The sequence below is a fragment of the Oncorhynchus keta genome, chromosome 15, assembly GCF_023373465.1.
Source record: "Oncorhynchus keta strain PuntledgeMale-10-30-2019 chromosome 15, Oket_V2, whole genome shotgun sequence".
NCBI classification, from domain to species: Eukaryota; Metazoa; Chordata; class Actinopteri; order Salmoniformes; family Salmonidae; genus Oncorhynchus; species Oncorhynchus keta.
The window spans coordinates 6,435,268-6,453,226 of record NC_068435.1 but is presented as its reverse complement, the minus strand read 5'-3'; the positions used below and the strand labels follow the sequence as shown (position 1 = coordinate 6,453,226).

General features: G+C 44.4%; 1 protein-coding gene and 1 long non-coding RNA gene across 8 annotated transcripts in view; both read right to left on the bottom strand.

Annotated features, from left to right (window-relative positions):
• LOC118382154 (rho GTPase-activating protein 29-like) overlaps positions 1-17,959 on the bottom strand; it is a 72,709-nt gene that overhangs the window by 37,874 nt on the left and 16,876 nt on the right. For 4 of the 6 annotated variants that reach the window (XM_052463083.1, XM_052463081.1, XM_052463080.1 and 1 more), the window contains exons 4-6: positions 11,663-11,759; positions 9,938-10,010; positions 9,587-9,662 (exon numbers count right to left, since the gene is read on the bottom strand). In XM_052463083.1, the coding sequence (XP_052319043.1) occupies positions 9,587-9,662; positions 9,938-10,010; positions 11,663-11,759 (246 nt within the window). Of the gene's footprint in view, positions 1-9,586; positions 9,663-9,937; positions 10,011-11,662; positions 11,760-15,485; positions 15,683-15,854; positions 16,504-17,959 lie in introns of those variants that run through there. The other 2 variants (XM_052463085.1, XM_052463084.1) reach the window with 2 other exon arrangements.
• Positions 1,610-3,200, bottom strand: LOC127907544 (uncharacterized). Of its 2 annotated transcripts, XR_008064807.1 has the most exons (7): positions 3,099-3,200; positions 2,769-2,933; positions 2,659-2,713; positions 2,494-2,548; positions 2,331-2,385; positions 1,785-2,059; positions 1,610-1,674 (listed from the first exon to the last, which is right to left on the bottom strand). It is a non-coding gene; the product is annotated as an uncharacterized LOC127907544 (long non-coding RNA). The 2 variants fall into 2 exon arrangements; XR_008064808.1 differs by lacking the exons at positions 2,494-2,548; positions 3,099-3,200 and having other exon boundaries at positions 2,769-2,960.

Genomic DNA, 17,959 nt, shown 5'->3' with positions numbered 1-17,959 from the left:
TCTCTGCTGGCTCTCACTCTCACTCCCCCCTTTTGCACACAAAGTGAAGGGAGAGATGCATTCTGATAAGAGCCTTACTGACAGTCGAGCAACATTTCTAAATGTAATTGTGGGAAAGACAACGTTTTTAAAAACTACAGTTTCTGTTTATATATATATATATATATATATATATATATATATATATATATATATATATTTTAAAATAGGAGGTTCTCAGCTTTATTTGAGTATTATAATTATTTCTCAACTGTTAATATAGAGAAAATAACACGACTTTACAAACAGAGAAAGTCAATTGGCAGAGGAATGGATGCAAAACACGTTATTGTTAGATGAATTGCATGGTTACCTAGCAACAATATATTTAAAAGTTATTGTTAGATGAATTGCATGGTTACCTAGCAACAATATATTTAAAAGTTATTGTTAGATGAATTGCATGGTTACCTAGCAACAATATATTTAAAAGTTATTGTTAGATGAATTGCATGGTTACCTAGCAACAATATATTTAAAAGTTATTGTTAGATGAATTGCATGGTTACCGAGCAACAATATATTTAAAAGTTATTGTTAGATGAATTGCATGGTTACCGAGCAACAATATATTTAAAAGTTATTGTTAGATGAATTGCATGGTTACCTAGCAACAATATATTTACAAGTTATTGTTAGATGAATTGCATGGTTACCTAGCAACAATATATTTAAAAGTTATTGTTAGATGAATTCCATGGTTACCGAGCAACAATATATTTAAAAGTTATTGTTAGATGAATTGCATGGTTACCTAGCAACAATATATTTAAACGTTATTGTTAGATGAATTGCATGGTTACCTAGCAACCTGGAGAGACCTGAAAATAACTGCAGCATCGCTCCCCATCCAACCTGACAGAGCTTGAGAGGATCTGCAGATAAGAATGGAAGAAACTCCCCAAATACAGGTGTGCCACGCTTGTAGCGTCATACCCAAGAAGCCTTGAGGCTGTAATCGCTGCCAAAGGTGCTTCAACAAAGTACTGAGTAAAGGATCTGAATACTTGTGTAAATATGATTTTAACATTTTTTAATACATTTGAAAAAAAAATTGAAATAAAATAACTGTTTTTACTATGTCATTATGGGTTATTGACCATGGTTACTACTCAAAACCTTAGAAAAACCTTGAGATAGTGCAGGCTCAGTGAGCAGGGCAGACAAAGGAAAGCCTGGCTCCCTGTAGAGGAAAGGCTGTGCAACTGCTGCACCACCTGAGACAAAATGATGTGAAAGAAATAAAACAATTAGAGAGTGTCATTTCCCCAAATGTGAAACCCTCATTCAAGGTTTGAAATACTATTTTTTTTTTAGAGAGAGAGAGAGAGAGAGAGAGAGAGAGAGAGAGAGAGAGAGAGAGAGAGAGAGAGAGAGAGAGAGAGAGAGAGAGAGAGAGAGAGAGAGAGAGAGAGAGAGAGAGAGAGAGAGAGAGAGAGAGAGAGAGAGAGAGAGAGAGCGAGATAGAGAGAGAGAGAGAGAGAGCGAGATAGAGAGAGAGAGAGAGAGAGAGAAGAGAGGACTCTTTTGGTAGGTACACCTACAGCTCATCCCTTGGTAGCAGCACTGTAGACTACTTCCTCACCGACCTAAACCCAGAGTCTCTCAGAGCCTTCACAGTCAGCCCACTAACACCTCCCTCAGACCAACCCAGAGTCTCTCAGAGCCTTCACAGTCAGCCCACTCACACCTCTCTCAGGCCAACCCAGAGTCTCTCAGAGCCTTCACAGTCAGCCCACTCACACCTCTCTCAGACCAACCCAGAGTCTCTCAGAGCCTTCACAGTCAGCCCACTAACACCTCTCTCAGACCAACCCAGAGTCTCTCAGAGCCTTCGCAGTCAGCCCACTAACACCTCTCTCAGACCAACCCAGAGTCTCTCAGAGCCTTCGCAGTCAGCCCACTAACACCTCTCTCAGACCAACCCAGAGTCTCTCAGAGCCTTCGCAGTCAGCCCACTAACACCTCTCTCAGACCAACCCAGAGTCTCTCAGAGCCTTCACCGTCAGCCCACTAACACCTCTCTCAGACCAACCCAGAGTCTCTCAGAGCCTTCGCAGTCAGCCCACTAACACCTCTCTCAGACCAACCCAGTCTCTCAGAGCCTTCACAGTCAGCCCACTAACACCTCTCTCAGACCAACCCAGAGTCTCTCAGAGCCTTCACAGTCAGCCCACTAACACCTCCCTCAGACCAACCCAGAGTCTCTCAGAGCCTTCACAGTCAGCCCACTAACACCTCTCTCAGACCAACCCAGTCTCTCAGAGCCTTCACAGTCAGCCCACTAACACCTCTCTCAGACCAACCCAGAGTCTCTCAGAGCCTTCACAGTCAGCCCACTAACACCTCTCTCAGACCAACCCAGAGTCTCTCAGAGCCTTCAGTCAGCCCACTAACACCTCTCTCAGACCAACCCAGAGTCTCTCAGAGCCTTCACCGTCAGCCCACTAACACCTCTCTCAGACCAACCCAGAGTCTCTCAGAGCCTTCACAGTCAGCCCACTAACACCTCTCTCAGACCAACCCAGAGTCTCTCAGAGCCTTCACCGTCAGCCCACTAACACCTCTCTCAGACCAACCCAGAGTCTCTCAGAGCCTTCACAGTCAGCTCACTAACACCTCTCTCAGACCAACCCAGAGTCTCTCAGAGCCTTCACAGTCAGCCCACTAACACCTCTCTCAGACCAACCCAGAGTCTCTCAGAGCCTTCACCGTCAGCCCACTAACACCTCTCTCAGACCAACCCAGAGTCTCTCAGAGCCTTCACAGTCAGCCCACTAACACCTCTCTCAGACCAACCCAGAGTCTCTCAGAGCCTTCACAGTCAGCCCACTAACACCTCTCTCAGACCAACCCAGAGTCTCTCAGAGCCTTCACAGTCAGCCCACTAACACCTCTCTCAGACCAACCCAGAGTCTCTCAGAGCCTTCACCGTCAGCCCACTAACACCTCTCTCAGACCAACCCAGAGTCTCTCAGAGCCTTCACCGTCAGCCCACTAACACCTCTCTCAGACCAACCCAGAGTCTCTCAGAGCCTTCGCAGTCAGCCCACTAACACCTCTCTCAGACCAACCCAGAGTCTCTCAGAGCCTTCACAGTCAGCCCACTAACACCTCTCTCAGACCAACCCAGAGTCTCTCAGAGCCTTCACAGTCAGCCCATTAACACCTCTCTCAGACCAACCCAGAGTCTCTCAGACCACAGTAAAATCACAGTCTCTGAGAAAAGCAGAACCCAACCATGAAGCATCGCAGCCCAATAAATTACATGGTTCTAAAACAGTCCTACAGATACAGACATCTATCAAAAAAAAAATATTGTTAGCCAATACAAATCTCTCCTGGACAACGTTTTAGTCTTAAAACCTGTTGAATCTCGAGGCACTAGTTTCTTTGTCAGTTGCGTTATGCTAATTACTGTAGTTGATGACAACGCTCCCGGATCCAGGAGGGGTAATTAATTACAATAATTAACATTCTGCTGCAACAATGAAGGTGTAAACTTGGTAGTTTGGAACAGACATATATGACAAATTAACCTCCTTGGCTAATCTAAAGAAACATAAGAGGAACACCCCCCACCCCACCCCCCCCCCAAAAAAAATCAATCTAATCAAAAACAAAACCAGACAAAGAAAATATGCACCTTCAATATGGAGAAACTCTGAAACAATACAAACACACAGTGAGAACAGAAAAAGGAACAGCACATTAGAAATCAGCTGGATGGAATTGAGGAATCGATAAGAGTCCAACCACTTCTGGGAGAATTGGAATAAATTAAACTAACCTCAACAGGAGGAATTGGCTCTCCAAAATGGGGATATGTGGAGAAAACACTTTGCAAACCTCTACAGCGATATAACAAAGAGCCCAGAACAAAGAGACATACAAGAAAAATTACAAATCCTTGAACCAGCAGTCAAAGACTATCAGAATCCTGTGGCTTCCCCAGTTACAGAAGAAGAATTATTGGAAAAACGATGCACTCTCCAACCCAAAAAGGCCTGTGGTGCTGATTGTATTTTACATGAAATGATCAAATATACAGACCACAAATTCAAAATGGGCTATACTCAAACTCTTCAACATTATCCCCACTGCAGGTATTTTCCCCGATATTTGGAACCAAGCATTGATCAGACCAATCTATAAAAATTATCTGCAGTATCATAAAATAGCAGACTACATAATTTCCTTGATGAACACAACCTTCTGAGCAGAAGATTGGATTAAAAAAAAATACTACTGTACAACTGACCACATTCCCACCCTCCAAATGACAAAGAAGTTCACCAAAACCAAAAGGCACAATCAACTCGTGTTTTGTAAACTTCAAGAAATAATTTGATTCAATTTGGCACAAAGGTCTTTTTATTAGACTAATAGAAAGTGGTATTGGAGGGAAAACGTGATGTTATTAAAATACACTAAAATAAAACAAGCAAAACAGACAGGAGGAGGGTCTGTTGTAGATAGATGACCTGGTGCTGCTGTCTCCCACTAAGGAGGGTCTGCTGTCTCCCACTAAGGAGGGTCTGCTGTCTCCCACTAAGGAGGGTCTGCTGTCTCCCACTAAGGAGGGTCTGCTGTCTCCCACTAAGGAGGGTCTGCTGTCTCCCACTAAGGAGGGTCTGCTGTCTCCCACTAAGGAGGGTCTGCTGTCTCCCACTAAGGAGGTTCTGCTGTCTCCCACTAAGGAGGTTCTGCTGTCTCCCACTAAGGAGGTTCTGCTGTCTCCCACTAAGGAGGTTCTGCTGTCTCCCACTAAGGAGGGTCTGCTGTCTCCCACTAAGGAGGGTCTGCTGTCTCCCACTAAGGAGGGTCTGCTGTCTCCCACTAAGGAGGGTCTGTTGTCTCCCACTAAGGAGAAGTTACAGCAGCACCTAGATCATCTGTATAGGTTCTGTCAGACCTGGACTCTGAGCGTTAACCACAGGTTCTGTCAGACCTGGGCTCTGACCGTTATCCACAGGTTCTGTCAGACCTGGGCTCTGAGCGTTAACCACAGGTTCTGTCAGACCTGGGCTCTGAGCGTTAACCACAGGTTCTGTCAGACCTGGGCTCTGAGCGTTAACCAAAGGTTCTGTCAGACCTGGGCTCTGAGCGTTAACCAAAGGTTCTGTCAGACCTGGGCTCTGAGCGTTAACCACAGGTTCTGTCAGACCTGGGCTCTGAGCGTTAACCACAGGTTCTGTCAGACCTGGGCTCTGAGCGTTAACCACAGGTTCTGTCAGACCTGGGCTCTGAGCGTTAACCACAGGTTCTGTCAGACCTGGGCTCTGAGCGTTAACCACAGGTTCTGTCAGACCTGGGCTCTGAACGTTAACCACAGGTTCTGTCAGACCTGGGCTCTGAGCGTTAACCACAGGTTCTGTCAGTTCTGGGCTCTGAGCATTAACCACAGGTTCTGTCAGACCTGGACTCTGACCGTTAACCACAGGTTCTGTCAGACCTGGGCTCTGACCGTTAAAAATGGATATAACGAAATTTCCAAAAAATGTCAGAAATCAGGATGACAAATATAAATTCTATTAGGACACCGATCTATTAGAACACACTAAAAACGACGAGTATCTCGGACTAAATATCACCGATCTATTAGAACACCCTAAAAACGACGAGTATCTCGAACTAAATATCACCGATCTATTAGAACACACTAAAAACGACGAGTATCTCGAACTAAATATCACCGATCTATTAGAACACACTAAAAACGACGAGTATCTCGGACTAAATATCACCGATCTATTAGAACACACTAAAAACGACGAGTATCTCGGACTAAATATCACCGATCTATTAGAACACCCTAAAAACGACGAGTATCTCGGACTAAATATCACCGATCTATTAGAACACACTAAAAACGACGAGTATCTCGGACTAAATATCACCGATCTATTAGAACACACTAAAAACGACGAGTATCTCGGACTAAATATCACCGATCTATTAGAACACACTAAAAACGACGAGTATCTCGGACTAAATATCACCGATCTATTAGAACACCCTAAAAACGACGAGTATCTCGGACTAAATATCACAATCTATTAGAACACACTAAAAACGACGAGTCTAGGACTAAATATCACAGATCTATTAGAACACACTAAAACGACGAGTATCTCGGACTAAATATCACAGATCTATTAGAACACACTAAAAACGACGAGTATCTCGGACTAAATATCACAGATCTATTAGAACACACTAAAAACGACTATCTAGGACTAAATATCACCGATCGATTAGAACACACTAAAAACGACTATATCTCGTTAAATATCACAGATCTATTAGAACACACTAAAAACGACGAGTATCTAGGACTAAATATCACAGATCTATTAGAACACACTAAAAACGACGAGTATCTAGGACTAAATATCACCGATCGATTAGAACACACTAAAAACGACGAGTATCTAGGACTAAATATCACAGATCTATTAGAACACACTAAAACGACGAGTATCTAGGACTAAATATCACCGATCGATTAGAACACACTAAAAACGACGAGTATCTCGGACAGAAATATCACAGATCTATTAGAACACACTAAAAACGACTATGTATCCTCGGACTAAATATCACAGATCTATTAGAACACACTAAAAACGACGAATCTCGGACTAAATATCACCGATCTATTAGAACACCCTAAAAACGGAAAAACGAGTATCTCGGACTAAATATCACCTGATCTATTAGAACACCCTAAAAACGATCAAGTATCTAGGACTAAATATCACCAATCTATTAGAACACACTAAAACACTGAGTATCTCGGACTAAATATCACCGATCTATTAGAACACCCTAAAAAATTATCTGCAGCGAGTATCTAGGACTAAATATCACCGATCTATTAGAACACCCTAAAAAATGACGACGAGTATCTAGGACTAAATATCACCAATCTATTAGAACACACTAAAAACGAGCGAGTATCTCGGACTAAATATCACAGATCTATTAGAACACCCTAAAAACGACGAGTATCTCGGACTAAAATATCACCGATCTATTAGAACACACTAAAAACGACGAGTATCTCGGACTAAATATCACCAATCTATTCGAACACACTAAAAACAACGAGTATATCGGACTAAATATCACAGATCTATTAGAACACACTAAAAACGACGACAGTATCTCGGACTAAATATCACCGATCTATCAGAACACCCTAAAAAGACTGAGTATCTCGGACTAAATACCACCGATCTATTAGAACACACTAAAAGACGAGTATCTCGGACTAAATATCACCGATCTATTAGAACACCCTAAAAACGACGAGTATCTCGGACTAAATACCACCGATCTATTAGAACACACTAAAAACGACAGTATCTCGGACTAAATATCACCGATCTATTAGAACACACTAAAAACGACTGAGTATCTCGGACTAAATATCACCGATCTATTAGAACACACTAAAAACGACGAGATCAGGACTAAATATCACAGATCTATTAGAACACCCTAAAAACGAGAGAGTATCTCAGACTAAATATCACCGATCTATTAGAACACACTAAAAACGACAGAGTATCTGGACTAAATATCACAGATCTATTAGAACACCCTAAAAAGACCGAGTATCTCGGACTAAATATCACCGATCTATTAGAACACACTAAAAACGACGAGTATCTCGGACTAAATATCACAGATCTATTAGAACACACTAAAAACGATGAGTATCTAGGACTAAATATCACAGATCTATTAGAACACCCTAAAAAATATAGTATCTCGGACTAAATACCACCGATCTATTAGAACACACTAAAAACGACGAGTATCTCGGACTAAATATCACAGATCTATTAGAACACACTAAAAACGACGAGTATCTCGGACTAAATATCACCGATCTATTAGAACACACTAAAAACGACGAGTATCTCGGACTAAATATCACAGATCTATTAGAACACACTAAAAACGACGAGTATCTCGGACTAAATATCACCGATCTATTAGAACACACTAAAAACGACGAGTATCTCGGACTAAATATCACCGATCTATTAGAACACCCTAAAAACGACGAGTATCTCGGACTAAATATCACCGATCTATCAGAACACACTAAAAACGACGAGTATCTCGGACTAAATATCAGCAACACAGGTAGCTTTCACATGGGTGTGAACGAGCTGAGAGACAAACCAAGAAGAGCATCCTAAGCCATTAAAAGGAATATAAAACATCTAATAGTCTACTACTATTACTTTAATGTATTGTTATTCTCAGTAATATTGTTGTTGTTGTAGTTGTTGTTAATGGTAATCTCATTTCCACTGCTAGTATTATTGCTGTTGGTCCAAGCATTTTTGTTAAATGTATATTTAGTCATTTAAACTTGCCATGTCAAAGTCTATTGAATTGACAAACAAGAAAATGGGGGGAGCGAGAGAAACGAGAGAGAGAGGGGGGAGGAACAAAGACAGAAACCCCACTTGCTTTGGAAATGTTAACATATGTTTCCCATGCCAACAAAGCCCTTGAATTGAAACAAGAGAGAGGGAGGGGGGGGACAAAGCCCTTGAATTGAAACAAGAGAGAGAGAGAGAAGAGAGAGAGAGAGAGAAGAGGAGAGAAGAGAGAGCGAGAGAGACAGAGCGAGAGAGAGAGACAGAGCGAGAGAGAGAGACAGAGCGAGAGAGAGAGACAGAGCGAGAGAGAGAGAGAGAGAGAGAGAGAGAGAGAGAGAGAGAGAGAGAAGAGGAGAGAAGAGACAGAGCGAGAGAGACAGAGCGAGAGAGACAGAGCGAGAGAGAGACAGAGCGAGAGAGAGACAGAGCGAGAGAGAGACAGAGCGAGAGAGAGACAGAGCGAGAGAGAGACAGAGCGAGAGAGAGACAGAGCGAGAGAGAGACAGAGCGAGAGAGACAGAGCGAGAGAGACAGAGCGAGAGAGACAGAGCGAGAGAGAGACAGAGCGAGAGAGAGACAGAGCGAGAGAGAGACAGAGCGAGAGAGAGACAGAGCGAGAGAGAGACAGAGCGAGAGAGACAGAGCGAGAGAGAGACAGAGCGAGAGACAGAGCGAGAGACAGAGCGAGAGACAGAGCGAGAGACAGAGACAGAGCGAGAGACAGAGCGAGAGACAGAGACAGAGCGAGAGACAGAGCGAGAGACAGAGACAGAGCGAGAGACAGAGACAGAGCGAGAGAGAGACAGAGAGAGACAGAGAGAGACAGAGAGAGACAGAGCGAGAGAGAGACAGAGCGAGAGAGAGAGACAGAGCGAGAGAGACAGAGCGAGAGAGACAGAGCGAGAGACAGAGCGAGAGACAGAGACAGAGCGAGAGACAGAGACAGAGCGAGAGACAGAGCGAGAGACAGAGACAGAGACAGAGACAGAGCGAGAGACAGAGACAGAGCGAGAGACAGAGACAGAGCGAGAGACAGAGCGAGAGACAGAGCGAGAGACAGAGCGAGAGACAGAGGAAACAAAAGAAGAAAAAAGAGAAGGAAAAAGGAGAGAGAGAAGAAATAACTAAAATGAGACTCTTACCCACTAGATCATTCTTCCACCCAGTATCCTTCTCTGGAGCACATCTCCCAGAATCCACAGAGAGATTCTCAGAAGACTAGAAATAACACAACATGGAGACATGTCTTTAATACAGTTGACTGCATTTTCTCGTTTTGGAACTGTCTTGCAAAAAAAAAAAAGAAAAAAAAAAGACATTTGATCACAAAAAAACTACCAAAATATATGTTTTTCTTGTATCTACTTTACTGAAAACGTTCTGTAAAACAAACATTCAACTCAATTCAACAGGGTTCAATTCAACAGGGTTCAATTCAACAGGGTTTAGACTACATTTAGGATAGTTCACAGAGTCAGTGTCTGATGGCATACCCTGCTTCTCCTGGTCGGTGGGATCCCCAACCCTGATTGGCTGTCCACATCTCCCATAAGAAAGTCAGACACTCTGAAGAGGAAGTCAGAAAGAAGACGGAGTCAGCATTTATCAAGTGAGCAAGACTAGCAAAGCTAAGTATCCGAAACTAGAGGTTTAAACATAGTTGATATGAATAAATAGGCCTAACAAAGACAAAATTAGCAATACTGAGAAAAATGAAGTATTCCAAGACTAAGATGTTAAAACATGTTTACTAGAGGATAAAGCCAAGTGTGCAAGGCTAGAGGATAAAGCCAAGTGTGCAAGGCTGGAGGATAAAGCCAAGTGTGCAAGGCTGGAGGATAAAGCCAAGTGTGCAAGGCTAGAGGATAAAGCCAAGTGTGCAAGGCTAGAGGATAAAGCCAAGTGTGCAAGGCTAGAGGATAAAGCCAAGTGTGCAAGGCTAGAGGATAAAGCTAAGTGTGCAAGGCTAGAGGATGAAGCCAAGTGTGCAAGGCTAGAGGATAAAGCCAAGTGTGCAAGGCTAGAGGATAAAGCCAAGTGTGCAAGGCTAGAGGATAAAGCCAAGTGTGCAAGGCTAGAGGATAAAGCCAAGTGTGCAAGGCTAGAGGATAAAGCCAAGTGTGCAAGGCTAGAGGATAAAGCCAAGTGTGCAAGGCTAGAGGATAAAGCCAAGTGTGCAAGGCTAGGGATAAAGCCAAGTGTGCATAATAAAGCCAAGTGTGCAAGGCTAGAGGATAAAGCCAAGTGTGCAAGGCTATAAAGCCAAGTGTGCAAGGATAAAGCCAAGTGTGCAAGGCTGTGCAGAGGATAAAGCCAAGTGTGCAAGGCTAGAGGATAAAGCCAAGTGTGCAAGGCTGTGCAGGCTAGGGATAAAGCCAAGTGTGCAAGGCTAGAGGATAAAGCCAAGTGTGCAAGGCTAGAGGATAAAGCCAAGTGTGCAAGGCTAGGGGATAAAGCCAAGTGTGCAAGGCTAGAGGATAAAGCCAAGTGTGCAAGGCTAGAGGATAAAGCCAAGTGTGCAAGGCTAGAGGATAAAGCCAAGTGTGCAAGGCTAGGGGATAAAGCCAAGTGTGCAAGGCTAGAGGATAAAGCCAAGTGTGCAAGGCTAGAGGATAAAGCCAAGTGTGCAAGGCTAGAGGATAAAGCCAAGTGTGCAAGGCTAGAGGATAAAGCCAAGTGTGCAAGGCTAGGGGATAAAGCCAAGTGTGCAAGGCTAGAGGATAAAGCCAAGTGTGCAAGGCTAGAGGATAAAGCCAAGTGTGCAAGGCTAGAGGATAAAGCCAAGTGTGCAAGGCTAGAGGATAAAGCCAAGTGTGCAAGGCTAGAGGATAAAGCCAAGTGTGCACGGCTAGAGGATAAAGCCAAGTGTGCACGGCTAGAGGATAAAGCCAAGTGTGCACGGCTAGAGGATAAAGATAAGTGTCCAAGTTAATATTAAACATTTCAATTAATTAATTGTTAATTGTAATTAAAGTTGCATATTTATTTAGACCACTACCTAACGATGCTCAGTGTGGTTTAAGTGAAACGTCCATGAGGACATAGTACGATTACCGAATAGGCTCAACGTTAACTATTACAATCAAGACTTGTTCGTTTGACTGTTAGCAGAAAACTATTGAGTGCTGTCCACACCATAAATCTCTGGCCCTTTGACAAGAGGTTACTAAAAAGCCAAAAGTGTTGAAAAAGGTCAAAGGTTAAAAAGTCATACTCACACATTGCCAAATGTGAATGCCAAAGTGTCAATGGACGCGTATATCTCGCCAAATATAGCGGTTTTGTTTTCCTGGTTTACCTCCTTGACGTTAATGCCTGTTGGAAAGTGATTAAAAACCACATGAGAACTTCAACCAGAGACCAAGTCACATTCTTCAGCCAGCCAGCAAACAGGCAACAAAAACAGTCAGCCTGGTCATAAAGCTAAATAATGGATTTGTATGTTGTCAGCATAACACACACACACACACACACACACACACACACACACACACACACACACACACACACACACACACACACACACACACACACACACACACACACACACACACACACACACACACACACACACACAGTAAGATGGCTGTCATGTTAGATCAACACACGATTATTGCTTCATTCATTCAATTAACAGTCATTTCATTCTAATTGGGTCCTACAGTAAATGAAGCATTTAAGAAATAAGCTACATTTATTAACTTCCTAGCTTCTGTAGATGCAGATAGTGAGGCAAATGTGTATTTGGTTGTATTATTTTTGTTGGTTTTCATGGACTTGAGAAAAGTTGTTGACCCTCCACAATCACTGTGACAACACCATTCAGTCATCACCTTCTCAGAACCATTAACTCACAAAATATAACCACGGCATCGAGCTGTCTGTTCAAACGACTGGCACACAGCTCAGACAACCATATATACCCCCGGAAAACATGCCACCAGAGGTCTCTTCACTGTCCTCAAGTCCAGAGCAGACTATGGGAAACACACAGTTCTACACAGAGCAATGACTACATGGAACTCTATTCCACATCAGGTAAAGCAGTCAAATTAGATGAATAAAATACACCTTATGGAACAACGGGGACTGTGAAGAAACACACACAGTAATATTGTTGTATGGTGGTATTATACATGTTGTATTGTAGATTTGTTGTGGTGTAATAATGTTATATGATGAACTGTTTTATATTTAGTTTTATATGTAATGTAAATGCCTTAATGTGTTTTGGACCCCAGGAAGAATAGTTGCTTCCTTTGCAGGAACTAATGGGGATCCATAATAAACCCCAGGAAGAGTAGCTGCTGCCTTGGCAGGAACTAATGGGGATCCATAATAAACCCCAGGAAGAGTAGATGCTGCCTTGGCAGGAACTAATGGGGATCCATAATAAACCCCAGGAAGAGTAGCTGCTGCCTTGGCAGGAACTAATGGGGATCCATAATAAACCCCAGGAAGAGTAGCTGCTGCCTTGGCAGGAACTAATGGGGATCCATAATAAACCCCAGGAAGAGTAGCTGCTGCCTTGGCAGGAACTAATGGGGATCCATAATAAACCCCAGGAAGAGTAGCTGCTGCCTCGGCAGGAACTAATGGGGATCCATAATAAACCCCAGGAAGAGTAGCTGCTGCCTCGGCAGGAACTAATGGGGATCCATAATAAACCCCAGGAAGAGTAGCTGCTGCCTTGGCAGGAACTAATGGGGAACCCCAATGGGGATCCATAATAAACCCCAGGAAGAGTAGCTGCTGCCTTGGCAGGAACTAATGGGGATCCATAATAAACCCCAGGAAGAGTAGCTGCTGCCTTGGCAGGAACTAATGGGGATCCATAATAAACCCCAGGAAGAGTAGCTGCTGCCTTGGCAGGAACTAATGGGGATCCATAATAAACCCCAGGAAGAGTAGCTGCTGCCTTGACAGGAACTAATGGTGATCCATAATAAATACAAAACAGCAACCTGGGCAAAATTGTCACAAATATACTTTATACTGTAGATGGATACTAACAGGGACACAGTCAGGGTTGTCCCTATGGACCAGAACAGTCAGGGTTGTCCCTGTGGACCAGAACAGTCAGGGTTGTCCCTGTGGACCAGAACAGTCAGGGTTGTCCCTATGGACCAGAACAGTCAGGGTTGTCCCTATGGACCAGAACAGTCAGGGTTGTCCCTATGGACCAGAACAGTCAGGGTTGTCCCTATGGACCAGAACAGTCAGGGTTGTCCCTATGGACCCAGAACAGTCAGGGTTGTCCCTATGGACCAGAACAGTCAGGGTTGTCCCTATGGTCCAGAACAGTCAGGGTTGTCCCTATGGTCCAGAACAGTCAGGGTTGTCCCTATGGTCCAGAACAGTCAGGGTTGTCCCTATGGACCAGAACAGTCAGGGTTGTCCCTGTGGACCAGAACAGTCAGGGTTGTCCATTTGGACCAGAACAGTCAGGGTTGTCCCTATGGACCAGAACAGTCAGGGTTGTCCCTATGGACCAGAACAGTCAGGGTTGTCCCTATGGACCAGAACAGTCAGGGTTGTCCCTATGGACCAGAACAGTCAGGGTTGTCCCTATGGACCAGAACAGTCAGGGTTGTCCCTATGGACCAGAACAGTCAGGGTTGTCCCTATGGACCAGAACAGTCAGGGTTGTCCCTATGGACCCAGAACAGTCAGGGTTGTCCCTATGGACCAGAACAGTCAGGGTTGTCCCTATGGTCCAGAACAGTCAGGGTTGTCCCTATGGTCCAGAACAGTCAGGGTTGTCCCTATGGACCAGAACAGTCAGGGTTGTCCCTGTGGACCAGAACAGTCAGGGTTGTCCATTTGGACCAGAACAGTCAGGGTTGTCCCTATGGACCAGAACAGTCAGGGTTGTCCCTATAGACCAAAACAGTCAGGGTTGTCCCTATGGACCAGAACAGTCAGGGTTGTCCCTATGGACCCAGAACAGTCAGGGTTGTCCCTATGGACCAGAACAGTCAGGGTTGTCCCTATGGTCCAGAACAGTCAGGGTTGTCCCTATGGTCCAGAACAGTCAGGGTTGTCCCTATGGACCAGAACAGTCAGGGTTGTCCCTGTGGACCAGAACAGTCAGGGTTGTCCATTTGGACCAGAACAGTCAGGGTTGTCCCTATGGACCAGAACAGTCAGGGTTGTCCCTATGGACCAAAACAGTCAGGGTTGTCCCTATGGACCAGAACAGTCAGGGTTGTCCCTATGGACCAGAACAGTCAGGGTTGTCCCTATGGACCCAGAACAGTCAGGGCTGTCCCTATGGACCCAGAACAGTCAGGGTTGTCCCTATGGACCAGAACAGTCAGGGTAAGTCCCTATGGACCAGAACAGTCAGGGTTGTCCCTATGGACCCAGAACAGTCAGGGTTGTCCCTATGGACCAGAACAGCCAGGGTTGTCCCTATGGACCCAGAACAATCAGGGTTGTCCCTATGGACCAGAACAATCAGGGTTGTCCCTATGGACCCAGAACAGTCAATGTTGTCCCTATGGACCAGAACAGTCAGGGTTGTCCCTATGGACCAGAACAGTCAGGGTTGTCCCTGTGGACCAGAACAGTCAGGGTTGTCCCTGTGGACCAGAACAGTCAGGGTTGTCCCTATGGACCAGAACAGTCAGGGTTGTCCCTGTGGACCAGAACAGTCAGGGTTGTCCCTATGGACCCAGAACAGTCAGGGTTGTCCCTATGGACCAGAACAGTCAGGGTTGTCCCTATGGTCCAGAACAGTCAGGGTTGTCCATTTGGACCAGAACAGTCAGGGTTGTCCATTTGGACCAGAACAGTCAGGGTTGTCCCTATGGACCAGAACAGTCAGGGTTGTCCCTGTGGACCAGCACAGTCAGGGTTGTCCATTTGGACCAGAACAGTCAGGGTTGTCCATTTGCAACATTTCTTTGTGTCCAAAAAATGTATTGGAAATCGTCTTGAAGCGCAGGTGAAGAGAATGGTGCTAACCAAAGCATCAGAATATTATCAGGTCATTTTCATACACGTTAATATATAAGTTTCCAATTCATATGCACTAACAGGTCACAGACTCATTGAGCCGGTCAAGACTACAGCCATATTTCCTTTCCTGTGAGCAGTCTGAAAAGACACTGTCCAAATGCTTTGAAGGAATATTGAGGCCCCAGAGACTCGACGACTCTTCCAGAAGATGGTGGCTCACACGTTAGCCTTCTCACACAGGAAACAGTTCAGATCAGAGAGAGACAGAAGCCAGGCTGAGGAAGCCCAATAAAACATGCAGAGAGAGAGAGAGAGAGAGAAGAGGAATCAGACATTGCATAGTAGCTTCCTGTCTCTCCGCCACAGGAAACGACTCAGGCAGCTTGAAATCTTAGACAACACGAGAGAAAAGCTTTAGAAAACAACCACTGCAACAAAAACACGTACCCACTCCGTCTCTCTGTCTAGTCAACGGTCTGTCCGGTCAATCGGAGAGCACACTCCTGGCTCTATTGTCTATGCTCTCCACTGCCCTCCCAGTACAGAAGAGCAGTCTTCTCTTTCTTGACACTTAGACTTTTTCCTTCTGCAGCAGAACCGACAACAACCAAAAGACACAAAAACAGAAACAAAAAGTCACATTTCTGGTCCCCTTCAGGACGGGGGTTGGAGAAGACGGGATCTCCACAGCCCACGTTCCAGGCCAGCACCTCAGGAGGCCGAGGGGGTGATAGGAGGTGTAGAGCGTGCCGTGCGCCTCCCTGCTGTGAACGCTAGACAGCTGCTGTGCTGTACTGGTAGAGGCAAGAGTGCGGAGTGTCTTCCTCAGGACATCCTGCAGTCCTACAACAATGATACCACCGCTGGCTGCCACCAATCGCAAGCCGCCAAATATGGGAACTGCATCATTCACGCCCAGGCCAGGACGCATTGTGGCTTTCCGTTCTTAAGAGCATGACAACACTCTCTGTGATCACTCATGTTGCAGAGTTTCTCTTAGTGTGGTCGTTCTGCTGTCATTCTGTCTGTGATCACAATGACAGACTGTATTTTTCTTGACAGAGGATGACAATTTATGCGCTCATTGGTGTATGATAAAGGGTATCCATTAAACGGCATTAAACGGCAAAAGTGTATTTCTTTATCGAGTGAAGAAAGATGGCTAGAATAGGATCGAGAGAGAGACAGCAGAGAGAGCGAGAGAGACAGCAGAGAGAGCGAGAGAGAGAGAGCGAGCGAGAACAGAGAGAGAGACAGAGACAGTAGAGAGAGTGAGAGACAGCAGAGAGAGTGAGAGACAGCGAGAGAGAGCAGAGACAACTGTTTTAGAACACAATTAAACTGTGAAACTTTAAAAACTCTATAAACTCAGAACCCATAAAGCACAGTACCACAGCAAGCAGCTGACACTAATTGAACTTCTGGCAAAATTGGAAAAAACCTAGGAAAATCTAAACAAGAGGAATTAGCGAAACAAAAATGATGACGCTCTACAACATTAAATTGATGCAAAGACAAAAACAATGCTAAAATCAGGAGAAATTGAATGGATTCGAAAACGCTATAAAATCACCATCAAAATCCATTGGACTCCAATTACTGACCCGGAGAAAAAAGAAAGTAACTACAGGCCCTCTAATTAAAAAAAATAAATTGTGCAGACCTGATGGCATTCTAAATGAGCTCAAACTCACTAGTGCAAAAATAATTTATATTGGCTATATTAAAACTGTTGAATTTGATCCTGAGTGTAGGTTATTTCCCTGACATCTGGAATCAAGGACTCATAACCCCCAATCTTTAAGAACAGAGACAAATTTGACCCTAATAATTACAGAGGCATTTGTGTGAACAGTAACCTGGGGAAGGTATTCTGTAGTATTATACATGTAAGAGTTCTAAACTTCCTTAATACGCACAATGTCTTGATATAAATCCAATTAGTCTTTTACTCAAACTAATGCATGACTGATCATATGTATCCCTCACACACCCTGATAGATAAACATGTCCACCAGCATTTGATTCTAATTGGCATACAGGACTGTTCTACAAAAGTTACTGAAAGTGGTATAGGGGGTAAAACATGACATAATTAAATCAATGTATACTGGCAATAAGTGCAGCATCACAATTGGCAAGAAAATAACAGAATTATTTAATCAGGGGCGGGGCCTTTGCCACGATTGCAATCTGAGCCCTGCACTCTTCAATATTTACATCAAAGAATTGGCCACAATTCTAGAAAAATCCTCAGACCCTGGTGTTAGTCTACACAATTCAGAGGTACTCTTCGCAGATGACCTATGCCTGCTGTCACCCACAGCACATGGCCTACAGCAGAGCCTGGACCTGCTAGAGCAGTACTGCCAGACCTGGGCCCTGGCAGTAAACCCCCACAGCACATGGCCTACAGCAGAGCCTGGACCTGCTAGAGCAGTACTGCCAGACCTGGGCCCTGGCAGTAAACCCCAAAAATACTAAAATAATGATTTTCCAGAGAAGATCCAGATCTCAGGGAATTAGACCAAAGTTCTCAATTGGTACAAAAT